This window comes from Prionailurus bengalensis, chromosome X (genome assembly GCF_016509475.1).
Source record: "Prionailurus bengalensis isolate Pbe53 chromosome X, Fcat_Pben_1.1_paternal_pri, whole genome shotgun sequence".
NCBI lineage: Eukaryota > Metazoa > Chordata > Mammalia > Carnivora > Felidae > Prionailurus > Prionailurus bengalensis.
In genome coordinates, this window is record NC_057361.1 from 31,747,565 (window position 1) to 31,770,234 (window position 22,670).

Below are 22,670 nucleotides of genomic sequence, written 5' to 3' on the forward strand. Positions count from 1 at the left end.
TGATGCAAAACATCTTTAATAATTGGGCATATTATTTTAAATACTTGTTTAATTGTTCGGATGGTTCAATAAACAGAGGGAGGGGCGCCTGGGTGGCGCAGTTGGTTAAGCGTCCGACTTCAGCCAGGTCACGATCTCGCGGTTTGTGAGTTCGAGCCCCGCGTCGGGCTCTGGGCTGATGGCTCGGAGCCTGGAGCCTGTTTCCAATTCTGTGTCTCCCTCTCTCTCTGCCTCTCCCCCGTTCATGCTCTGTCTCTCTCTGTCCCAAAAATAAATAAACATTGAAAAAAAAAATTAAAAAAAAAAAAAAAAAAAAAAAAACAGAGGGAGACACATTTACATCCAGTGACTTGCTTGGATTTTGAGCTATTTTTTTTTTTTAATTTTAAACAGAGATTCCACTTTAGATGTCCAGATTCCCACAGTGAGCCTTCTTGATGGTGATGAGGCTCAACCTCTTTCTGTAACGTTTCCAAAAGGCTGTGTCATCACAGGGTCTTCCAGTGGAATAAATGCTCAGCTCACCTGCCACCTCAGCTTTAAATCATCTAAACCTGTGTCATTTTTCACCAATATTCTTTTCTGTGATAACAGAGATAACTGGTAAGAGATTCTTTTGTATCTGACAGTGAAGAATAATGAGTTTATGTTTTACACCCTTGTAAAATGTTAAATGGAGAGACATCTAAAATAATGACTTTGGGCCTAAAGGTCTTTTTAAAAGTTCTAAATGCAGCATGGTTCCCATGAGAAACAGCTTGATGGTGGTAACTAGCATATACTGAAGCTAGGTTACGTGGGTTTGAATCCTTGCTCTGTTAACTGTGGTGAAATTATTTAATCTTTTGAGCCTCTCTGTTTTCTCATCTGTAAAATGGAGACAATAGCAGAACCTATCTACAGAATCCCATCTGTAATAGTAAGAAATGCCCTGAGTTAATGACTGTTGAGTTAATTGGACAGGAACTGGCACAAAGGAAATGTTAAATAAGTATTAAATGAAAATGAGAAACATCAGCATAATGAGTTTCCAAACAATATGATTTTGTTACATGTAGCTTTAACAGACTCAGGGAAATTCAAATACTCCTTGGTGGAAACATGATTCTAGATTTCATACCGTGTGGGACTGGAAATTCTACTTTTAAATTACACCCTGAGCAGATTTGATTCTCCAAATTGTAAGACACCAATGGGTAGAGCAATCAAGTTTGTTAAAAATGTTTATAATGAGAAGTAGCATTGGAGGGAATTGTACGCTGAAGATTAGTGTTGGTGTATGTGCTCAGTGTGATAATTTATTAACTAGTAGTGGGGTTATTACTCTTTGGTGTATTCATAGCCAAAGACTGACTTCCGTGTTAGGAATTAGAAGGGAGAGAAATGGTACTGGAAATGTTGCATCCAGTGCAAAGTGTGGCCGTAGCCAGGACACAGTTCATGGAGTTCTGCTGACCTCCAGCTTCTGTGTCTCTTGCATATGTTGATGGGTAAAATCATCTAAGTTACACTATGCAGACTCCCATTTTTCTCTTTTGATGCTAACAGCCTGTCTTGTGTTGACATTTAAAAACAAAATTTTAATGGTTTTGCTTTAGGCTCCTGTCAAGCACTGAACTCTGTGCCTCTGTCCTGGGAGACATTCTGTCTTTTTGTACATTGCTGACCTTGTTCATAAAAGTTTAACTTTACTTCAGTCCACAAATTTACACTTTGCCCAGAGCGCTATGGAAGGTCTAGCTTTGAACTCACCAATAAAAATCATGAATAATTTATCCACGAATGTCTTAAAGCTAATGAAGACTCAGACCTCATTACCAGGGTGAGGAGAGAAATAGTTTCACTAAATACTGGGTGGACAAGATTGTTTCTGGGACAGGGGAATAATTGGTTCTAACAGGGGCTGGAACAGACTTCACTGTGTCAGTGTGTTGACGTCTGGTCAACTAACAGGATGGTAAGGAGACCTGAAGACAGTCTCTACAAGGAGGAAGTGCTATAATTGATGATCTTTTTTTTTTTTTTCTTTCCTTGTCGTTATTGTGTGCTTCCTTTCAGCCTTGAGACTTGTTTGCTCTTACCTGGATTTCCCCACCCTTCTTACCTTCATTACCCCTAAGCTCCATCCCAACCCTCAGCAAGTGTGGGATAAAGTAGAGCTTTTAGAAGTAATTTAGAAACTTTGAAAATCATAATTGGGCTCCAAAAGGCTTTCCTGTGCACCCAGATGAACAAGAATCATGAGAACTCTGTGGAACCTTAATATTAGCAAACCTTTTACTGATGCATTCATTGTTAACTCCTCATCTAGTTTCCCATAGTGCATAACATTAGTTCTTCTGTCAACTCTCCAAAGCTGGCTTTGCCTTTCTGTAGACTTTCCATCTTGAATCTCATTGAGATAAAAGAGGTCTTCCACCAGGAAAGGTGAGAGCTTCCCTCTCACCTCAGAATTTCTCTTGGGAAAAAATATTACTCTTTGATTTGTTTTCATCTATTATATTTATTGTGGGTAATCTATGTGTGATCTGCCACATCTTTTGGGTAGGAAAAGATAAATTAGAAAGGGGTCCTTTGAGATGGAGGTCAGTGTAGTAAAGGTGAACTTTAAACAGTGTTTTTTATATACTCTTTGGTGCCAAGAGGTGAATACAAAAGGCGTTGCAATAGGAGCAACTGATAATGTCTTGGGGAAATTGGGGATGGCTATTTACTCAGGTTTCTGAGTAAAATCTCAAAGGACAAATTAGACTTGCCAGTGTTCGTCCTAAATTGATTCCTTTTTTTTTTTTTTTTTTTTTTTTTTTTTTGTGGCATCTAATTTGTCCATATTGGAGTGCATGGGTTCAGTACAAAATAAAACACTCATCCCATCATGCTTTGCTTTCTTTTACTCATGCACGACCATTTCATACTGTGGTTCCCCTTGGGGGCTAACCTGCATGGCTTCTTGTTTTGTTTCTTTAGACTTTGTCACATTCAGATTGGCTCAGCTGGCCTAAGAGCTATAAGTTATATCCACTATAGAGCTATAGAGCTCTATAGATATAGAGCTATATCCACTATTACTCATGCTAATGTGTCTGCTGCCACTAATAATGGTCCCTTCCACACTCATGAGCCTTCAGTTCAGAGGCTGCACACCCTAGTTGCCTTTTCCCCAAATTCCCCCAAAAATCTGGGGATGAAGGTTGTATATATCTATGGGAGGGATGGTGATGTGGTCAAAGAGTATTGCAAGTGTGTAATACTAGGTATGGAAGTTGAAACGGCCTTGTCTTTGGGGGTGATATTTTTGGTGTTTTTGGTTGGATCGATACTGGCAAGGCAGAACTGAGAAGCTGAAAGAGCAGCAGGAGCAGATTGTGAGTCTTGCATGCTTTGATATCCATAACTGAGACAGAAGAGAGCTAGGAGAGGTGGTGTTATGCAAATCAAAGCTTGGACACATACAGGAAGCATGAGGTCAACAGCTATTAACACAGGTCAGCTCCTAGATCATAGGTTAGATATCATGAAATCCATACAATAGCCCTGGGAAGTGGATGCTTTTAAGATTTTCACCTCTGCTTTATAGAAGAGGTATCTAAGGGCCATAGTGTGATATAACTTGTCCAAGCTCACTCAAATGTTAATTGGTGGCGCCTGGGTGGCTCAGTGGGTTAAGCATCCGACTTTGGCTCAGGCTAATGATCTCGTGGTCTGTGAGTTTGAGCCCTGCATCGGCTCTGTGCTGACAGCTCAGAGCCTGGAGCCTGCTCCGAATTCTGTGTCTCCCCCTCTCTCTACCCCTCCCGTGCTCATGCTCTTTCTCTGTCTCTTCATAATGGATAAACCAAATTTCTGTTTCCAATGATTATGTATTTAGTCACCTTGTTTTAACACTACTTAGGTTGTATAGAATCATACAGAAATCTTTATTATAGTTATACTTTTTTATATGCACTGTCATATGTAGACTTTACAAGGAATAAGAAATGGAATGGTGTAATTTCTTTCCTGTTGTTTTGCATCTCTCTCTCTCTCTCTCTCTCTCACAAAGACACATACCCATTAATGAAGATTTCATGTCTGACATGTAGTAATGATAGTAATTAAAGTGTACTCAATAAGAACTTGGATATTTAGTTATTTTTATTGATGTATTAATTTATTGATGAGTCAGAAACTCATAAATAGTGTCCATGGTTAATGTTTACAGTTTCGCTGAAAAAGCCTGTGTTATAATTACTATCAGTAAACAACAGAACATGATTTTTACTTAAAAATAAGCTTATGGGGCACCTGGCTGGTTCAGGCAGTAGAGCATGCAACCCTTGATCTCGGCGTTGTGAATTCAAGCCCCATGTTGGGTGTAGAGATTGCTTAAAAGTAAAGTCTTTAAAAAATAAGCTTATCGTATATGGGTAGTTAAGAGATATCCTGTAACCCTTTCAGATATTTTAAATTGATAGTGTTTGCAAAAGTCTTCAAATCAATGTATTAAATTGAAATCCAGTATTAAAACAACTGCTAAAGTGGTTTTTTGAAATTTTACATTTCACATCAATAAAATTTCAAAAAGGAAACCATATATTCTTTGTAAAAATTAAAATATTTTCTTTTCCTACAAAAGAAATGTGTTTATTGAAACAAAATTCATTATGTTTTAGAAGTGTATAGTTTTATGAGGAATTTTTGTATCTGTTTATAAAACTGCTTAAATGATATTAAGAATGGCTTTTGAGGGGGGCACCTGGGTGGTTCAGTTCGTTAAGCATCCAACTCTTAACTTTAGCTCAGGTCATGATCTCATGGTTGGTGGGATAGAGCCCTGCATCAGGCTCTGTGCTGACAGCTCAGGGCCTGCTTGGGTTTCTCTCTCTCCCTCTCCTCTCTGTCCCTCCCATGCTGGTGCTTTCTCTCTTTTTCAAAATAAATAAATGAACTTAAAAAGAATGGTTTTTGAGAGAGTCAGGGATGCTGCTTTACAGATCAAACTCTATTCTAGGTTAACTTATCTTCCTTATGTTCTAATTAATTCAGCCTTATTCTCCTTGATTTTTCTTATTTTTACTTTTTGCATATGAAACACCAATGTCGGGGTGTATGGTGGTGGGGGAAGGGGAGAGAGAGAGAAGGAGGGATATACACAGACACACTAGTTTCTCTATTGCCTTTTTTGCACCAAGGAGTATAGTTTATAATTATATTAAGTGCATTTATAGATCTTAAATAAGTTATACTCTCTAGATTTTGGGAATGGATCAAGAAATATACCCCATATGGAATAACAGGAATTCCCTTACCTAGGTAAAGATTTGTGAAATGCATCCTGAGAAACAATCTACCTTGAAGAGAAAGTTTTAACTTATTATTGGTAAAATTAGTGAATGTCTAAAATGTCTGCACATGGCCCCTAACCAATAAATCAATATAAAATAATGAAGGAGAAGATACAGTTTTGGAAATTGTAATAGGTCTATAATTACATCTTCTTTGGCTAAATGATACACATTTTTTTTTTTTTAAGTTTATTTATCTTGAGAGAAACAGCAAGTAGGGGAGAGGTAGAGAGAGAGAACAGGACAGAGGATCTGAAGTGGGCTCTGTGCTGACAGCAGAGAATCAGATGTGGTGCTCAAACTCACAAACCGTGAGATCATGACCTAGCTGAAGTCAGATGCTTAACAGACTGAGCTACCTAGGCACCCCTAAAGTTTATTTATTTTGAGAGAGAGAGTGCATGTGTGTGCACACATGTGAGCAGAGAAGAGGCAGAGAGAGAGGGAGAGAGAGAATCCCAAGCAGGTGCCGTGCTGTCAGCATGGAATCCGATGTGGGGCTCGAATTCATGAACCATGAGATCCTGACCTGAGCCAAAATCAAGAGTCAGACGCTTAACCGACTGAACTACCCAGGCGCCCCAACTGTAACATTATTATCTGTTAGCAATTTGACATTGTGAATAATGACTGAGGCATTCATTCTTTCATTCAACAAGTATTTATTGAATGTCCACCATGTACCAGACACCATTCTAAGTACTAGGGGTTACTTCAGAGATCACAACATGATACCTGCCCTGTGGAGCTTAGAGTCTAGCAGGGGAAAAGAGACAAGAAACAGTACACATAATAAAGGGTAAGTCCGGTATGTGGTTATTGTTGGAGGTTATAGCAAAAAGTACAAGAACAGGGTAAGGTCTTGGGGAGTACCAGAGAGGGAGTGACTAGGTCTCAGTAAAGTATAGTGTGATAAGGAGTGTTTCCCTTAAGAGGATGGGATCTGAGAGATGGGAAGGAGAGAGTGCAGTTCAAAAGATTCTGGTAATATCCTTTCGGATCAAGGGGATAGCTGATGCAGGGTCATCCAGATGGATGCTTACAAAGAGGCCTGTGCAACCTAAGTAGAAGGAGCCAAGGGAGGAATTTAGGAGAAAGGGTTGGAGAGGTAACAGCAGCCCCAGACCCAATGGGACCTTTGGGGTTATTTTAAGGATTTGAATTTTTACATTGAATGAAGTGAGGAGCCATTGCTTGGTTCTGAGCCAGTGAAAAAATGCAACATCCATGACTTTTGAACAGTAATGAGGTTAGCCAGTCATTCCCTACCACCAAAAACTTGTGCTTCCAAAATTATCCCTTTTGTTCATGAAAAGGCTTCTTATTTCTCGACTAGTTTTCTCATTCATTCATTCATTCATTCATTCATTCAGTATCTACAAAGTGGCAATAATAAACCTGGTTTTCTTCTAGAATTGAGGTCAAAACAAAGTTCCTGGCCTCATGGAGCTTCTATTGTAATGGAAGAAACAAATTGATAAATACTATTATATCATAGATTAATGAGGAAATTATATAAGTTTAATGAGATGGAAAGTAAGGGGTACCTCCATGTATCAGACAGATAAAGCATTTCTGAGGATATGATGATTGGAGCAGATGGTGATTGTGAGAATTTAATGTGAAAATAGTTGTAAGGTACTTGCCTAGAACAGTCCCTGTGCTGGCATGTTGCAATAACTGAGTAAATGTTCTAGAATTGGCATTAGTTTTAAAATCAGTATTTTAGATCTCCAGAATGATTCCAGTGGCTACTATAGAGATGGGAATTTTCTTCTATTAAGAGAATGATTGGATCCACCCTGAAGTGAGGGGAAGAATGGACAGGGGCAGTTCATTAGGGTTAAGGATTGCTTTGGGGAATTTCCACATCGTTAATATTATGTTTCAGCATTGATGTTTATTTTTACGTTTGAAAATGTATCTGATCTGGGAATTCATGCAGAGAACAAATTGATTAAGAGATGCCAGAATGTTGTAATCCCTTTTTCTGCACAGCAAGTTGAGGAGAAGGGAACATTATATCCTGAAGGAGCTTATAATTGAGAATAAAGTCTTGATGCTTTGTGTTGCTTTGTAAGTTTGACTGGCACTTTACCCAGACCTTGCAAAGAATGAAGGTTATGGCTTTGGGAGATTAATTTCATGGAAATCCTAAGGATGCCAAAAACATCTTACTATTTTACTGTGATTAATCCCCAACATAGGGTGTTTACTTTTGTAAAATCAAGAGTTGATTTCACCTGTATGTTTCAGGTGACCAGAAGGTTAACCTGAGTTAGTAGTCCTCTTTGTTAAAATAGCAAACACAGGGCCACCTGGGTGGTTCGATCGTTTAAGCGTCTGACTCTTGGTTTGGCTGTGGTAATGGTCTCACGTTTCATGAGTTCAAGTCTCACACCAGACTCTGTGCTGACAATGTGGGGCCTGCTTGGGATTCTCTCTCTCTCTCTCTCTCTCTCTCTCTCTCTCTCTCTCTCTCTCTCTCTCTCTCTCTCTCTCTCTCTCTCTCTCTCTGTCCTTCCCCTGCTCATGCTCTCTCTCTTTCTCTCTCTCTAAAAATAAATATTTAAAAAAAATTTTTTTAAAGAGAAAATACAAACTGAGGCTTCATGGTTGGGAATGTGGTACGTCAGAACTCTGAGGTACTCCATGCATTTTTTAAAATCCCATTTAACACATACCTCTTATGCTCAAAATGGTATCTTCCCTGGGTTTTTAATACCCAAATTTAATTTGAATAACTTTAGAACAAAGGAAAAACTTCACTTATTTTATAAGGGAGCTAACGTGAGCTATTAAAAATTAAAATTTAAGCCAAATGAAAGAAATCTAAATTACTTAGTTATCAAATAGATATTGTGGTGATTTTTTTCTTTTCCTTCTAGAGCAGTGCTTCTCATGACTGGACAGTAGAAACTGGACACTGGGAAGTTTTTTAAAACTATAGTAGCCTCAGTCCAACCCAGAAACTATGATATAGTTTGTCTGGAGGGCCGCCTGCACATTGCAAATTTTAGAAACCTCCCCATTTGATTCTAATGGGAAGTCAAAGTTGAGAACCCTTGCTCTAGAGCATTCTTGACCCTAGATATGACTCACCCAGGGGGCTTATTAGGACAGATGCTGAGCCCATCTGCTGACCGGGGCTGATTTAGTAAGTCTTGGGTGGGGCATGCACATTTGGATGTCTAACAGGTTCCCATTTGATGCTGAGCTTGCTGATCTGGACAGACACTGAGCTCCTGTAAAAGGCAGAATTTGTGATCTCATTCTGGATCTAGGAAACAACATCTGTGTTTTAAAAATATCCTCAGGTGATTAATGTGCACAGTAAAGTTCATGAAGCACTAGACCTAAAAGGATTGAATGAGGGAAAATGCCATCAAGAGAGATTAGGTTTAAGAGGGGAACACTTAAATATTTGGAAAGAAGTGATATTAACACTAGAAAATGGCATTGCTGTGAGAATCTTTACCCATCTTTCTTTTAGAGTAGGTTTGCTTTATTTGCTAATACATTATCTAACCCAATCTGCTTAAGTGATCTGCATTGTAAAGTATAAATTCCCAATTTATAGCAAAGGAAATTGAGGCACTATTTCTCTTTTCAACCCTTACCCAGCTATGGAGGGAAATAACCTAGATTTGAGATCAAATCCCATTATCACACAACTTTGCTTTCCTTTAACTTTTCTTTAAAAAAATTTTTTTTTAATGTTTCTTTATTTTGAGACAGAAGGAGAACAAGCAGGAGAGGGGCAGAGAGGGAGAGAGATGATTCCAGACAGGCTCTGCACTGTCAGTGCAGAGCCTGATGAGGGGATTGATCTCATGAACCCTGAGATCATGACCTGAGTCCATATCAAGAGTTAGACACTTAACCCACTGAGTCACCCAGGCGCCCCTCCCCCACCCTTTAACTTTTCAAATCCTAGGATTTTATTGTTACAACATGGTTGGTTTACTAAGAAAATTGAATAAAATTATTTTTCAAGTTTTGGTATGTCATGTGGCATATAACCCATTACTTGAAGAGGAAGATTTTGGTATTTTGAGGCAAGTTGAACCACATATTATGTTCTGAATGAGACGTTGATTGGAAATATACAGGAAGAATAGTGCAGGATTGTTTGGTACATGAGGTTGAACTAAAATCAGGGCTGCTGATTACGTGGCACACAGTGGTGCGTATCTTTGCCAGTGGTTAAAATCTTTGAAATATTTCTCTGTTGGTTGGTAACCAGCCACTGTCCTAGGTCCTCACACTGGTGCCTGGCCTGCCTCCAACGCTCCTTTTGAACCCTGGGCCCCCTCAAGACTTAGTAATTAAAGGGTTAATGCCTATCATAGCCAGAGATGGAAAGATTCTGTACTATTTTCTTTTGGGTCAATCTCACATTATCAATAGTGACTATTGGCTAGAAATGCTGGGAGCATTCACCTGCACCTCTGCTATTTGTGCTGCATCCCCACACACACTTCCCCTTTCAGAGTACATCTTGTGGCTGGACTGAGACCTTGGTGATTCTTATCATGACTGCAAGATGCACCTCAGTTACAAACAGCAGGGAAGTATGAAAAAACACAGTTTATTGCTCACATGGTTTTAAGGGTATAAGGCACACTCGGGGCCACACAGTGAGGCCGCCAGTAGAAAGAGTGTGCAAGCCTGGTGTTCTGCCTTTATTGGGGTTGAGAGTGGGGTACCTAGGGTTTCAGGGGTTCACTCTTTATTAGTGATTTTAAAATATAAGAGCAGAAATTAAAGTGAGGGAAGGGAAAAGCAAGTATTCAGAGGGTCAGTTACCTAGGTTAACCAGAGATCTCTGGCCTGGGTACCCTGGCTCTTCTAGTTGTATAGCTGGCAATTTGTTTATTTCATATGCATGTCTTTGCAGTGGATGCCTCTGCAATCAAGCCTAATGTCAGGCACTTAACATTACAATCAGAAAATCTAATTGTCAGGTGCTTACATTACCTATTTATAGGCACCTCCCTTTTAGATTGTAGAATTCACTGATCTTCAGAGATAGATATTTTAATGTCACCCCTTTTGCTGTACGAAATGCAATTTTGTATCCAAAAAACATAGTTAATGTAGTCCTAATGACTTTGGGAGAAGTGGTCCCACACATTTGAGATTGGCTGGTGTTTAGAAGCTTCAGTATCTTTAGCAGTGAAGTTCCCACTAAAGCCTGCTCTGTGAATTTCCTGGCACATGGACTCCTGGGTCCTGCCTGATATAGTTGGTCACTTAACTCCATATGAGTTTGTGGTTTTTTGTAATCAGGAGTAAGATACTGTGTGGCAGACGTCTTGATCGTTTCTGAAAAAGAATGAGTCACAGTCTTGTTTTTGTTTTTGTGTTTTTGCAAGTTGCTGGTTTGAAGGTACTGGATTCTTTATGTCTTCTGACATTAAAACAAGGAAAATAAGGACTTTGCATATATAGATAAATTAATGCATTAATAAAGTTTAAATGACAAATTGTAATTTTCTACCTTCTTCATTGATATGTGATAGTTATTCCATTCTAAATTTAGAGGTAAAACCCATGGTCTTAATTACAAATATACTGAACATTTCACTAGCGGAGAAATATATTTTAAAATCTTTTGGTTAAAACTGAGAATGTAGAACTCTTAATTATATCTTTTTCTCTATACAGTAGCATTTTATCAACCTGTTATGGATTCAAAAACATTTTTGATACATAATAAACCTTGTTAGGCTCACTCTTATTAAAATAATAGCACATTGACATTGACAATCACTTAAATTGGAATTGTGTTGTTTTTTAAAGCATTCAATACAATAAAAAGAAAATGAGGAATAATGAAAGGTGATTCTAATTATTGTTTTAGTGCATAATTCGGTATTTGTGTAGTACGCACCTGGAAACTTTGGTTCTGGCTAGTATTTTTAAAAGTACTATTAGTCTGCCTCTTCCAGACACCTTACTGTTTTTGAAGGGGCAGGAACTTGCATCACATAAAGGAGATTAGCAGGGAATGAATCAGACCCAGAGTCAAACACGTAGAGCATTAATGCATTCAGGTTGGCAATGTGACCTTAGTAACTGTAGTATATATTGATATCTGCTTTGTATGTGACTTTTTGGGATATTTCAATATTTACAATAAGCCTGTAGGGCCCCATAATAAGCCCCTACAGGCTTATTGTAAATAAGCTCAGTTAGTTAAGCTTCGAACTTTGGCTTAGGTCATGATCTCATGGTTTGTGAGTTCCAACCCCACCTGGGACTCTCTGCTGTTATCACAGAGCCTGCTTCAGATCCTGTCCCCTTCTTTCTCTTCCCCTCCCCTGTTTGGTGCACACCTGTGTTCTTTCTCTCAAAAATAAAACATTAAGAAAAAAAGCCTGTAAATATGTACTTAAACCGGCATTTAAATTAATACTTAAAATAAGTGTATAAAGTGAGCCAAGGACCTCTACAGAAGCTAGAAGCAGCTTCTGAGTTATTCAAAACTCCCCTTTATGTATTAAGAAGAGCAGTTATTTAGGACGTTCTTAGCTCAAACCTGCTGTCCATTAACAATGAGCCATCCACTGTGCTGATGGCTCAGAGCCTGGAGCCTGCTTCCGGTTCTGTGTCTCCCTCTCTCTCTGCCCCTCCCCCATTCATGCTCTGTCTCTCTCTGTCTCAAAAATAAATAAAACGTTAAAAAAAAAATTAAAAAAAAAAAATAATGAACCATCCAGAATTTTAGCATTGTGGCTGCTGAAATGCAGACAATAGGAAATGTCAAGAATATGTCAATAACCAGCTAACAGATCGTAACTGAAGACAGTGTTGGAATACTCCCCTGAAACATTGTCTGTCATGTTTTGGGGGGCTGGGTTGTACATAACACTGTGTATTTGTCCACCTTTCTTGATGTTGTGTGTATAGATAGAATAGGCAGTACGGGGGGAGTCGAATTCATAAGGGGCTGTGCTTTGTTCTGATATAATCATCTGTTCCTTATTCCTTGACCTAGGTCTGTGGAAGGCTGTTTGTAATGGCACCTTCATTCTATGAAGAACGTTATTTTCATGGTAGATCTGTTAAGACAACGCATAGGATTGTAACACATTCTCAATTATAAAGTAGCATATTTATATTTAACCAAAACATAGGATACCGGTGTATTATAATACACTATCAACAGAAAAATTTCGTAACTGTGATTTGTTCATCATTCACATATAGCAACATGTTAGTGCTTAAAATTTGCACAGAAACTTCAAAAGCCCAGGAACTTCCAATATGATATTTACCATGTCTTCTCAGATTATGAAAATCATAGTGCTTTTTTATTTTTAATGTTGTTTTTTTAATATTTGAGAGAGAGAGAGAGACTGGGGGAGGGGCAGAGAGCAAGAGGGAGACACACAATCTGAAATAGGCTCCAGGCTCTGAGCCATCAGCACAGAGCCCAATGCAGGGCTCAGACTCACAAACTGTGAGACCATGACCTGATCCGAAGTCAGAAGCTTAACCACCTGAGCCACCCAGGTGCCCCAGATCATAGTGCTTTTAACACAGGTTGCAGAAAGAAAAGTTAACCACAGATAATTTGGTTTCTGTCTTTTCCTCCTTTTTCCTTCTCTTTAACCCCATTCTCTTTGGAGCCAGTGATAGTTCTCTGCCCTGCTTAGAGACTTTTCATTTTAGAGGAAATTCCAATGTCTTGTACTTTGTCTCTCCCTTACTGTTTATGAGCACCTGCCTGATTGCTGGTCTTCGCAGAGCTGTGAGAAGTCAGATCCCCACGCAGTTAGTTGCTGCCTAGTGACCTATTAGTCGGGTTCTCTTCAACTTGCCATACTCAGACCCTGTCTGGCTACTCAGTCCCTTACCTATTTGTAAATGTGAATTGATTAATCAAGGAAATACCTTAACAGGATTATGTTTGATTGCAGTTATAATATTCAATTGCTTTATACATAGAAAATCAGGCATTTAAATAACAAAACAGAGCTTATTATAACAATTCAAACATTGCAAAAGTTGAAAATACCATTAATAGCTTTTCTGCCTTTTAATTCCACATACATGGTCACATGTTAAATTAAAAATGTAGTATCTTTTCATATATTACCTTTGGTTACGCAAATATATGCAATTCTGGGTGTGTATGTATGGAGAAATATATGTGTACATAGATATAGACATAAATAAAGGTTGTTTTTAAGATAATATGCCTAATTAGTCTGTGGGTTTTTCCCCGCATATGTCACACAACGGAATGAAGTGGGAAGGTAGTCTGGGACTTGTGGGCTAGCTCTGTCACCTTTAATGTACAGCTTCCAAAGTCTGCTGCTGTTATCTCTACGCTAATAGAATAGAATGCGGGGACTGTAGGTCAAAAATTTTTAAGGAGATGATCTAGGACATTCACCCATCACCTTTACCAATGTGTCACTGACCCAAGCTTAGTCCCGTGGGCAGGCCTAGGTGCAAGTGTGTGTACCTGCATGGCTATGTGGCCTGTTGACTCTTGGGAGGGGGATTCTGTTTTTATCAACAAGAGGATGGATTCTGGGCACAGCAGATTCCAGCTGAAGTAGGAACAGCCATTTCCCCTTTTCAGTACTTCCAGTATTTTATTAAGTTTGACATTCTGTTAATCCCTCTTGGTGTTCTAATTGTATTTCAGACATTTGAAACATTTCAGACATCTGCTTTCAGGCAAAAGCAGATTTGGTCTTCTTCACCAGAAGTTCTGCAAGGCCCGAACGGCCCTGACACTGGTGCCTAGTTTCTGCCAGCGAACTTGTCCTTTCAGTAGGAACTGTGTGTGGAGGAAGGTGGCAGGACTGTGGACGCTAGCCCCGCCTTTTGTAATATTCCTTTTGGTGCTCAGTTATGTTTATCCTTTTGTGATTATATTAAATCCTTAGATTTGTTTTTAAACCTATCCTGACTTTTGTGTTTGTCCATTCTGCATTTTAGATTCCTTCAAGTATATTGGTATTGTTGATCTATTATTAGTAAGAAGGGCTTTGTTCACATACTTTGGGGAATGGGATATTGGGTTTTTCTCTATTGACTACTAAAGGTTACTTCCTGCTGTCTTTGCTGATTATAATCTTAATTTGGAGATAATGTAGGGAGATGTTTGTGTTAACATTCCCAATTTGTAAATGCCAGCATCACTTCCACATTTGCAAAGAAACTCCCAAACACTTCTAAATTTGTACTTAGTGCACATGATACTTCCATGGTGATAATTTTCAACTACCACAGCAGTATCAGTTTGAGGTTGCTTTTTTGATTAATTGTTTGGAAAGGTTTTTGATCTTCTTGAAACAACTTAGATAAAACTGTGTGAAATGAATTTACATATCTTAACAAACACTCTTGTATCTACCACTCAGGTCCAGAAATACAGCATCCCTGCTGCCCTAGAGATCTCTTATGTATTTCTTTCCCATTGCAACCTGGTTTAATTTATGTGGCCATTAGTTTTCTATAATTATTGCTCTATTTTTGAGCATTTCACATTAGATACGTCATATTGATACTTATGCTGTATGCTTACAGAGGGTGGTAGAAATCAAAATTCATTTACTTCCCTCAAGTTAAAAGAAAGGCAGAATATGAAACACTGGGGTGGCTCAATTGGTTAAGCATCCACCTCTTGGTTTCAGCTCAGGTCATGATCTCATGGGTTCTTGAGTTCAAGCCCCTCTTTGGGCTCCATGCTAACAGCACCAGACCCTGCTTGGGATTCTCTCTCTCCCTCTGTCTCTCTCTGCCCCTCCTCTGCTCTCTCTTTCTCTCTCAAAATAAACAAACAAAAAAAAAAACTTCTAAAAAAGAAGGCAGAATGTGGTACAACTAGTTGGAATTTCTTGTTTTTGAATTTGCATCCAACTTTAACAATATTAGTAAGCGTTTCTTATTTTAACACTTTCATTAAATGTATTCAACTATCTTATTTTAATATTCTTCATTTTATGTAATTTTACTAATTAAATTTCTTTGACCTTTACCTTTAGCCTGAACACTTTCAGTATTCCAACCAAATAGAAACTGATATAGAAAAAATGCTTTTAATAATAGTTTTTCAGAATTTTAGCAGACTGCTTACATTAATCATTGAACTGCTTGAATTTTATTTAAAGATGAATATTGTCATAGTGAATCTTGGAGGACTCAGTCATGCCCTTACTTTCAAAGTAAAAGTATTGTCTACTTGCATTCACTTGGCTCCCACTTGAAACCATAACTTTAAATACTATACAGCATCATCACCTTGGCCATTAAGTATTCAGATGATAGTCATTGCAAAAGAAGAGTGATAGGTGACATACACCATGAATTCATACTGATGGATAAGAGCTATGTCAGAGGAAAATTGACTAAGAAGGGGCATTTCACATTTATAGTCAGTAGAATTCTAACAAGTGCCTCAAGATTCTCTGTTCTGCAAGGGGCTCCACAGATTTAGGAGAGATGGGAGGCCCTTGACTAGTCACTTAGTCTCTCCTCGCTTAGTCAGAGTTGCTTTAGTTGACCACTATGCCCCTCCTCATTTGTAAACCACCAAGCATTTGGGGTTAGCAGTCTGTACATCTTGCTGTGCAAATGGTCATCTCACCTGTTAGATTTTTCTGATTTAGAAATCAAGATAAAAGTGGGTTGATCAGTAAGAAATCCATGGGACTGAACCTCCTACTGTGCCTTCAAGGTAGGATTTGCTGCCCAACCATGTGGAATGAAGTCAGCCACCTACTTCCATTTGTCAGCTCCTACAGAATCTGTCACAACTCCACTTGGCCTAAGGTTACACTCCACCAGGCAAGCCTGCATTCCCTGACTGACTCAGGCAGGTTTAGAGTGCTAGACATTTTAGACCAATGGCAGAAATTCTGAAAGGCAATCCCAAGCTCCCTGCCCAGTTGGCCTTATTAGGCCAATAAGGCTGTTCTACATCATCCTGTTCTCCACAGTCTGCAGCCCACCTTCTTGCTCTTATTCTCCACTCTACCTCCACCCTCTTTCTTACACAGGTGTTGACTCTAATAAACCTTTTAAACCCAGGACTGGCTTCTTCCAGTAAACCCAAACTATGTTAATTTGAGGTTAAATAGTATACTTGTTGTGTCCCTGGTGATGGCTATGAAGTGGTCTTTTCTGTTAGCTCAAATGGATCCGGAATGAGGATGTCAGTCACTTCATCCATCCATCCATCCATCCATCCATCCATCCATCCATCTGTGTATGTGCTCACAACTTCCAAGTGTCTTATATGTGCTGTTCACTGGCCTTTGCCTCTAAGGAGATAGATGAGAGAGAAAAGATATTTATGTGTCAGGGGACTATGAAAATACAAAGGCTAGAAGTGGAGAGCCCAATAAATAAACTATCCCAGACTGACGCTTGAAGAAGCACAGAACTACAGTGATAGTAGTTACAATGAAAAAGAAAGTGGTGAAAGAGAGTGATTTTGATTGAATCAATATAAGGACATGGTGACTGGTGGCAATGTTGGACATCAACAAACCTTTGAAATGAAAGAAAATTAAAAAGCAGTATGTATGGGGGTGCCTGGGTGGCTCAACTGGTCAAGCATCTGAGTCTTGATTTTGGCTCAGGTCATGATCTCCTGATTCGTGAGTTTGAGCCCTGTGTCAGACTCTGTGCTGATAGCACAGAGCCTACTTGGGATTCTCTCTCCCCATCGCTCTCTGCCCCTCCCCCTCTCTAAAATAAATAAATAAACATTTTAGAAAAGCAGTATACATGTGAATTAAATGCAAATCAAATCAATTTTTTTAATTTTATTTATTTTTGAGAGAGACAGAGAGACAGAGAGAGACACAGAGAGACGGAGAGAGAGCAGGGGAGGGGCAGAGAGAGAGGGAGACACAGAATCTTAAGCAGACTCCAGGCTCCGAGCTGCCAGCACAGAGCCTGACACGGGGCTCAAACTCAGGAATGGTGAAATCGTGATCTGAGCAGATGTCAGATATGTTAACAAAATATCCTTTGTTTTACTAATCTCCCAAATGGAGCCTTTGTAGTCCCTAGTAAAACTCCCAACCTTATCAATTTACTGAGTGGCCATTGCAAATTTATTAGGTTTCATACTTTGTTTTATACTTTCTTTGATGACTGTCTTTCCCCCTCTCATACTCTGTTGTTGTCTTGACAACTGTTAACCCAGGGTTATTGTATTTTAAGAGTTTTCTTTTCTGATTTCCAAATCCAGCAGCACATGTTTGCCCTTTGATCTTAACAACATACTCCCTGTAACTGTGAGAATCAGTCTCTAACCGCATTTTGTAGCCAGCACATAGGTGTTTGCAGATAATGGGCTCTTCCAGGGTCTTGCTGGATGTAGTGTTTTCCTATTCCTTCTAGATAAGTCTCCATAAAGAAGTGTCAGTGACAGGAAGTTGAATTCATTTTTTCCATGCTAAAATGAAAAAGGTAGTTCAGGATTCTACTTTAGGTTTTGATGATACTTGTCTTACATATACTGTATAAGTGATCTTGATTTCAGCCTTGCATAAACTAATGGGATACTAGTGCAGCCTATATTCGAGTATATTCAAGGTGGGATTTCAGGTCTTTGGCCAAATAGTTAGGGAAATGATTTTTTGCAAGGCATTCTCTTAGAGGAGATTCCACCATGACACAGAGTTGATGGCCTGCAACTCTGACCAACTCTGATCTTAGTCTGTGTTATTGTTAATAAAAAGAAAAACAAAAAACAAACAAACAAAACCTCTTCCTGAGAATGGATTGATTCCAGATATTTCAAATCATAAATTCTTAATTTTTTTGCTACATTCATTAAAAATACATATATATCCAGAAATCTTCTAAGAGAGAAAATGAAACTAACATGTAAAAACTACCTACTCTGTGTTTTAGCTAGATCATGGTTATCTTTTAAAGTAAAGTGCACTATGGCATTCTAGAAATAATTTAGCAAAAATAACCTTTTTTGTTTGTTTGTTTGTTTTATATGAGCTCATGTTCTCACGGAGAGAGTTTGAGTGTTTGGTTTCATCAGGTTGCAAATGCTGACCCATATATTGTATCTAATAGCTAGAGCTTCGGCAGTAAGTTTTTTTTGGAATTAAACATTAAGTATATAATGATGCAAGCAGCAGACTAGGTAATGATTCACTCAGCTTACAAATAATTCTTCAACTCAGCTTTAATAGGCATTATTGCATTAATCACATTGTAGAGCAAGCCGCCATATTTAGCAGTTCTACTTTTGGAGGCTAAAGATAGTGCCCTTTACTGTATTGAAGTAATTTGTATTTCTGATTAAAGTTAAAATTTTTCTGGGTATTTTTGAAATATAATAAATTTATATACCTACCTTCATGAAAACAAGCACATTATTTGTACATTAATGATATACATCTCTTGAGGCGCCTGGGTGGCTCAGTCAGTTAAGCGTCTGACTTCCGCTCAGGTCATGATCTCACGATTCATGGGTTCGGGCCCCGTGTCAGATTCTGTGCTGACAGACAGCTCAGAACCTGGAACCTACTTCTGATTCCATCTCTCCCTCTCTCCGCCCCTTCCCTGCTTGCAGTCTGCCTCTCTCTCTCTCAAAAATAAATATTAAAAAAAAAGTGATATACATATCTCTGCATAGACACAAATGGTAAATTTTGGTGGTAAATTTTGCTTTATGTCACATTTCTTTCCTGGAAATCCCATAAAATGGTAACCACTATATTTTCCCCTAAGAACACTTAAATTAAGAATAAAACGTACTGATATACTATATTAATCAAAGTTAATGATTTCAAAATGTGAGACTAGACCTAAAGAGAGATTTTAAGATTTCAAAAATGGTTTACATCAATTACGGGATTATTTCCAGATTGTTGGGCAGACTAAAAATGAGGTGATACTAGTAAAAAAAAAATTGATATATGTTTAAAATATTGCTAAATGTACATATATTTCTAGGCTTGATGAATATCGATGCATCTCTCATGTACTAAAGAAGAATTCTCTGCCCTTACTTTGCTGTGATACAAATCATTGGAATACATTCACATGTGAAACATACTTCCATGGATTTATGCACACTTAGATAAGTGATAAGGTCACTAAATTGGTTAATAGCATATATTTCCTAGGATTGTGAATATTCGTAAATAACAGCACCTTGATGGGCTCCAGATAACATATATGGTGGATTATTGCAGTGTTCAGATGAGTAGCTATAACTTTATTCCTTTTCTCTCCACTCAAGGAAAGATATTAAAAAACAAGTAAGTGAGCATCACATTATCATCAAGAATCTTGTCATTCTGTTTTGATTTAATAAAAATGAATATCTAAAAACTCTGTAACTTTATTAATGACTAACAAAATGACATTTGATGTCCTCACTTGTGATAGAGAGATTGTTCTCTGTCAACACCATGGATGACCTCGATGGTTGTAAATATACATTATGGTACCAGATTTAGTCCCATTGATTGGCCTAACTAACATAAAAGTACTAGTTATGGTAAGCATTAAGTATTTAAATAAACATATCCACCCTTTTTGTGTGTAAGTAAAGTTACATGTGAATTATTTTGCCATGGGCAGTAGAAGTGAACTTGTACGGAGTAAGGAAATAACACTGTGTAATAAATTAAATCCACAGGAAGAAAACATGAGAACTAGCAATGGTAATGAAATCTAATATAAAAAACTAAATAGATTTTTTCTATCTTAACATCTTAAAAAGGCATAAGATTTTTTAAAATAATTTTTATTTTAGAGAGGGAAAGAGTGTGTGCAAGGGAGAAAGACAGAGAGAGAGAATCTTAGAGGCTTCACATTCCGTGCAGAGCCTGACCCAGGGCTCGATCCCACACCCTGGGATCACGACCTGAGCCAAAATCAAGAGTCAGACACTCAACCGACTGAGCCACCCACTTGCCCCTACAAAGCATAAAATTGTATAAAACAACTATAACACAGATTACTGGATCTGTAACACATACAGATGTAATTCTATGTGACAATAAAAGGAAGGAATGGAGATATATTGGAGCAATGTTTTATAGCATATTGGAATTGAGTAAGTATAAATCTGGAATAGATGCTAAATTGAACTGCATATTGTAATCCTGAGCCACCAAAAAGTTTTAACTAAAAAAATAACAGCTAAAAATCATTGAACAATTAACATGGTATAATAGAAACAATCCACTTTAATACAGAAGAATGCAATAAAAAACAGACAAAAAAAAAAAAAAGACATGAAACATATAGGAAACAAAATAGAAGATAAAAATCCAAAAAAATAAAAACTAACCTTACATGTAAATGGATTAAACAGTCCAAAGGCAGAAATTGTCAGGTAAAAAACAAACAAACAAGCAAACAAAAACAAACAACTGTGTATGGTTTACAAAACACTTTAGATTCAAAAATATGAATAAGTTGAAATTGAAAGGATGGAAAAAGTTATACCAGGCAGTTAGCACCTATAAGAGAAGTGGGATGGTTATAATAATATTAGGAAAAATAGACTTTAAAACAAAAAAATGTTGCTAAAGAAAAGATGGACATTTTGTAATGATGAAATTGTTAATCCATCAGGACTATATAACAATTAAAAACAGAACTGCACCTAACAAATAATCCCAAAATCTATGAAGGAAAAAGTGACAGATTTGAAAGGTGAAACAGATTATTCAAAAATAATAGTTGAAGACTTCAACACCTCAGTGTTCATAATGGAAAGAATATCTAAACAAAATCTGTAAGGATATAAAATACTTGAAAAACACTGTCAACCAAGCAGTCTTAATAGGTAGGTATAGAACATACCACGTAATAAGAACAGAAAATACATTTTATTTCAAGTGCATAAGAAGCATTCTCTATGATAATTACATACTAGTCTATGAGACAAGTTTCTATGTCTTAAATTTTTTTTTTTATATTTATTTATTTCTGAGACAGAGACAGAGAATGAGCAGGGGAGGGACAGAGAGAGGGAGACACAGAATCCGAAACAGGCTCCAGGCTCTGAGCTGTCAGCACAGAGCCCGACACGGGGCTCGAACTCACAAACTGTGAGATCATGACCTGAGCCAAAGTCGGTCGCTCAACCAACTGAGCCACCCAGGCGCCCCAAGTTTCTATGTTTTAAATATGATTGAAATCATGCAAAATATGATCTCCAACACAATGAAATTAAATTAAAAATTAACAGAAGGAAATTTGGGAATTTCATAAATATGTGAAAATTAAACAACACGCTACTAAATAACTAATGTATCAACGAGGAAGTCATAAGGTAAATTAGAAAATATTTTGAGATAAAGGAAAATGAAAGCACCCCATATCTAAATTTATGGGATGCAGCTAAAGTAATGTTTGGAAGGAAATTTATAGATTTAAATGCCTGTATTAAACAAGATGAAAGATTTCGTATCAGTGGTGTAAACTTCCACTTTAGGAAACTAGAAAATCCTAAAAAAAAGGAACACATGTTAAATGCAAATAAATCAGAAAGAAGGGAATAATCTGTATGCCAACAGATTAGATGATTTAGATGAAATTAACAATTTCCTAGAAAGACACAGAGTACCAAAACTAACTGAAGAAGAAATAGAAAATATAAATTGATTTTAATGTTTCTTTATTTTTGAGACAGAGACACACACAGAGAGGGAGAGAGACAGAGACAGAGACAGAGACAGCATGAACAGGGGAGGGGCACAGAGAGAGAGGGAGACATAGAATTTGAAACAGGCTCCAGGCTCTGAGCTGTCAGCCCAGAGCCTGATGTGGGGCTCAAATTTTGAACGGTGAGATCGTGACCTGAGCCAAAGTCAGACGCTTAACCAACTGAGCCACCCAGGCGCACCAGAAATAGAAAATATAAACATTTTTATAACAAGTAAAAAGATTGAATGATTATTTTAAAAATCTTCCCACAAAGAAAAGTCCAGTCCTGGAGGGTTTCATTGGTGAATTCCACTAAACATTTGAGCAATCAAGGCTAATCCTTCATAAAATCTCACACGAGGCTTTTCAGTTTTGGAACCTGGCTCTGTACTTGTCAACCTTGAGAGCCACTGACCTCGCTACTTGGAGGAGCCCTTCCAGAAGGCTTTACCCAACTGAAACACATAGTATATACTTCATATGCCCTGGATAAAAGGTTGATGAGGAAGGGATGTTTACATGGTCTCAACATTTTATCCATACGTTACTTATTACCTGCTCTTACTTGCCATTGCTAATTACTAATCAATTATTAAATATCCAGAATAGGCAAATCCATAAAGACAGAAAGTAGGTGAGTGATTTGTAGGGTCTGAGGGGAGAGGCAAATGGTGACCA

General features: G+C 37.9%; 1 protein-coding gene across 1 annotated transcript in view; it reads left to right on the forward strand.

Moving 5' to 3' along the window:
* Nucleotides 1–22,670, forward strand: part of CFAP47 (cilia and flagella associated protein 47) — a 587,956-nt gene that overhangs the window by 154,053 nt on the left and 411,233 nt on the right. Inside the window, exon 26 of the mRNA XM_043569968.1 lies at nt 394–603. Within this exon, the coding sequence (XP_043425903.1) occupies nt 394–603 (210 nt within the window). The remainder of the gene's footprint in view (nt 1–393; nt 604–22,670) is intronic.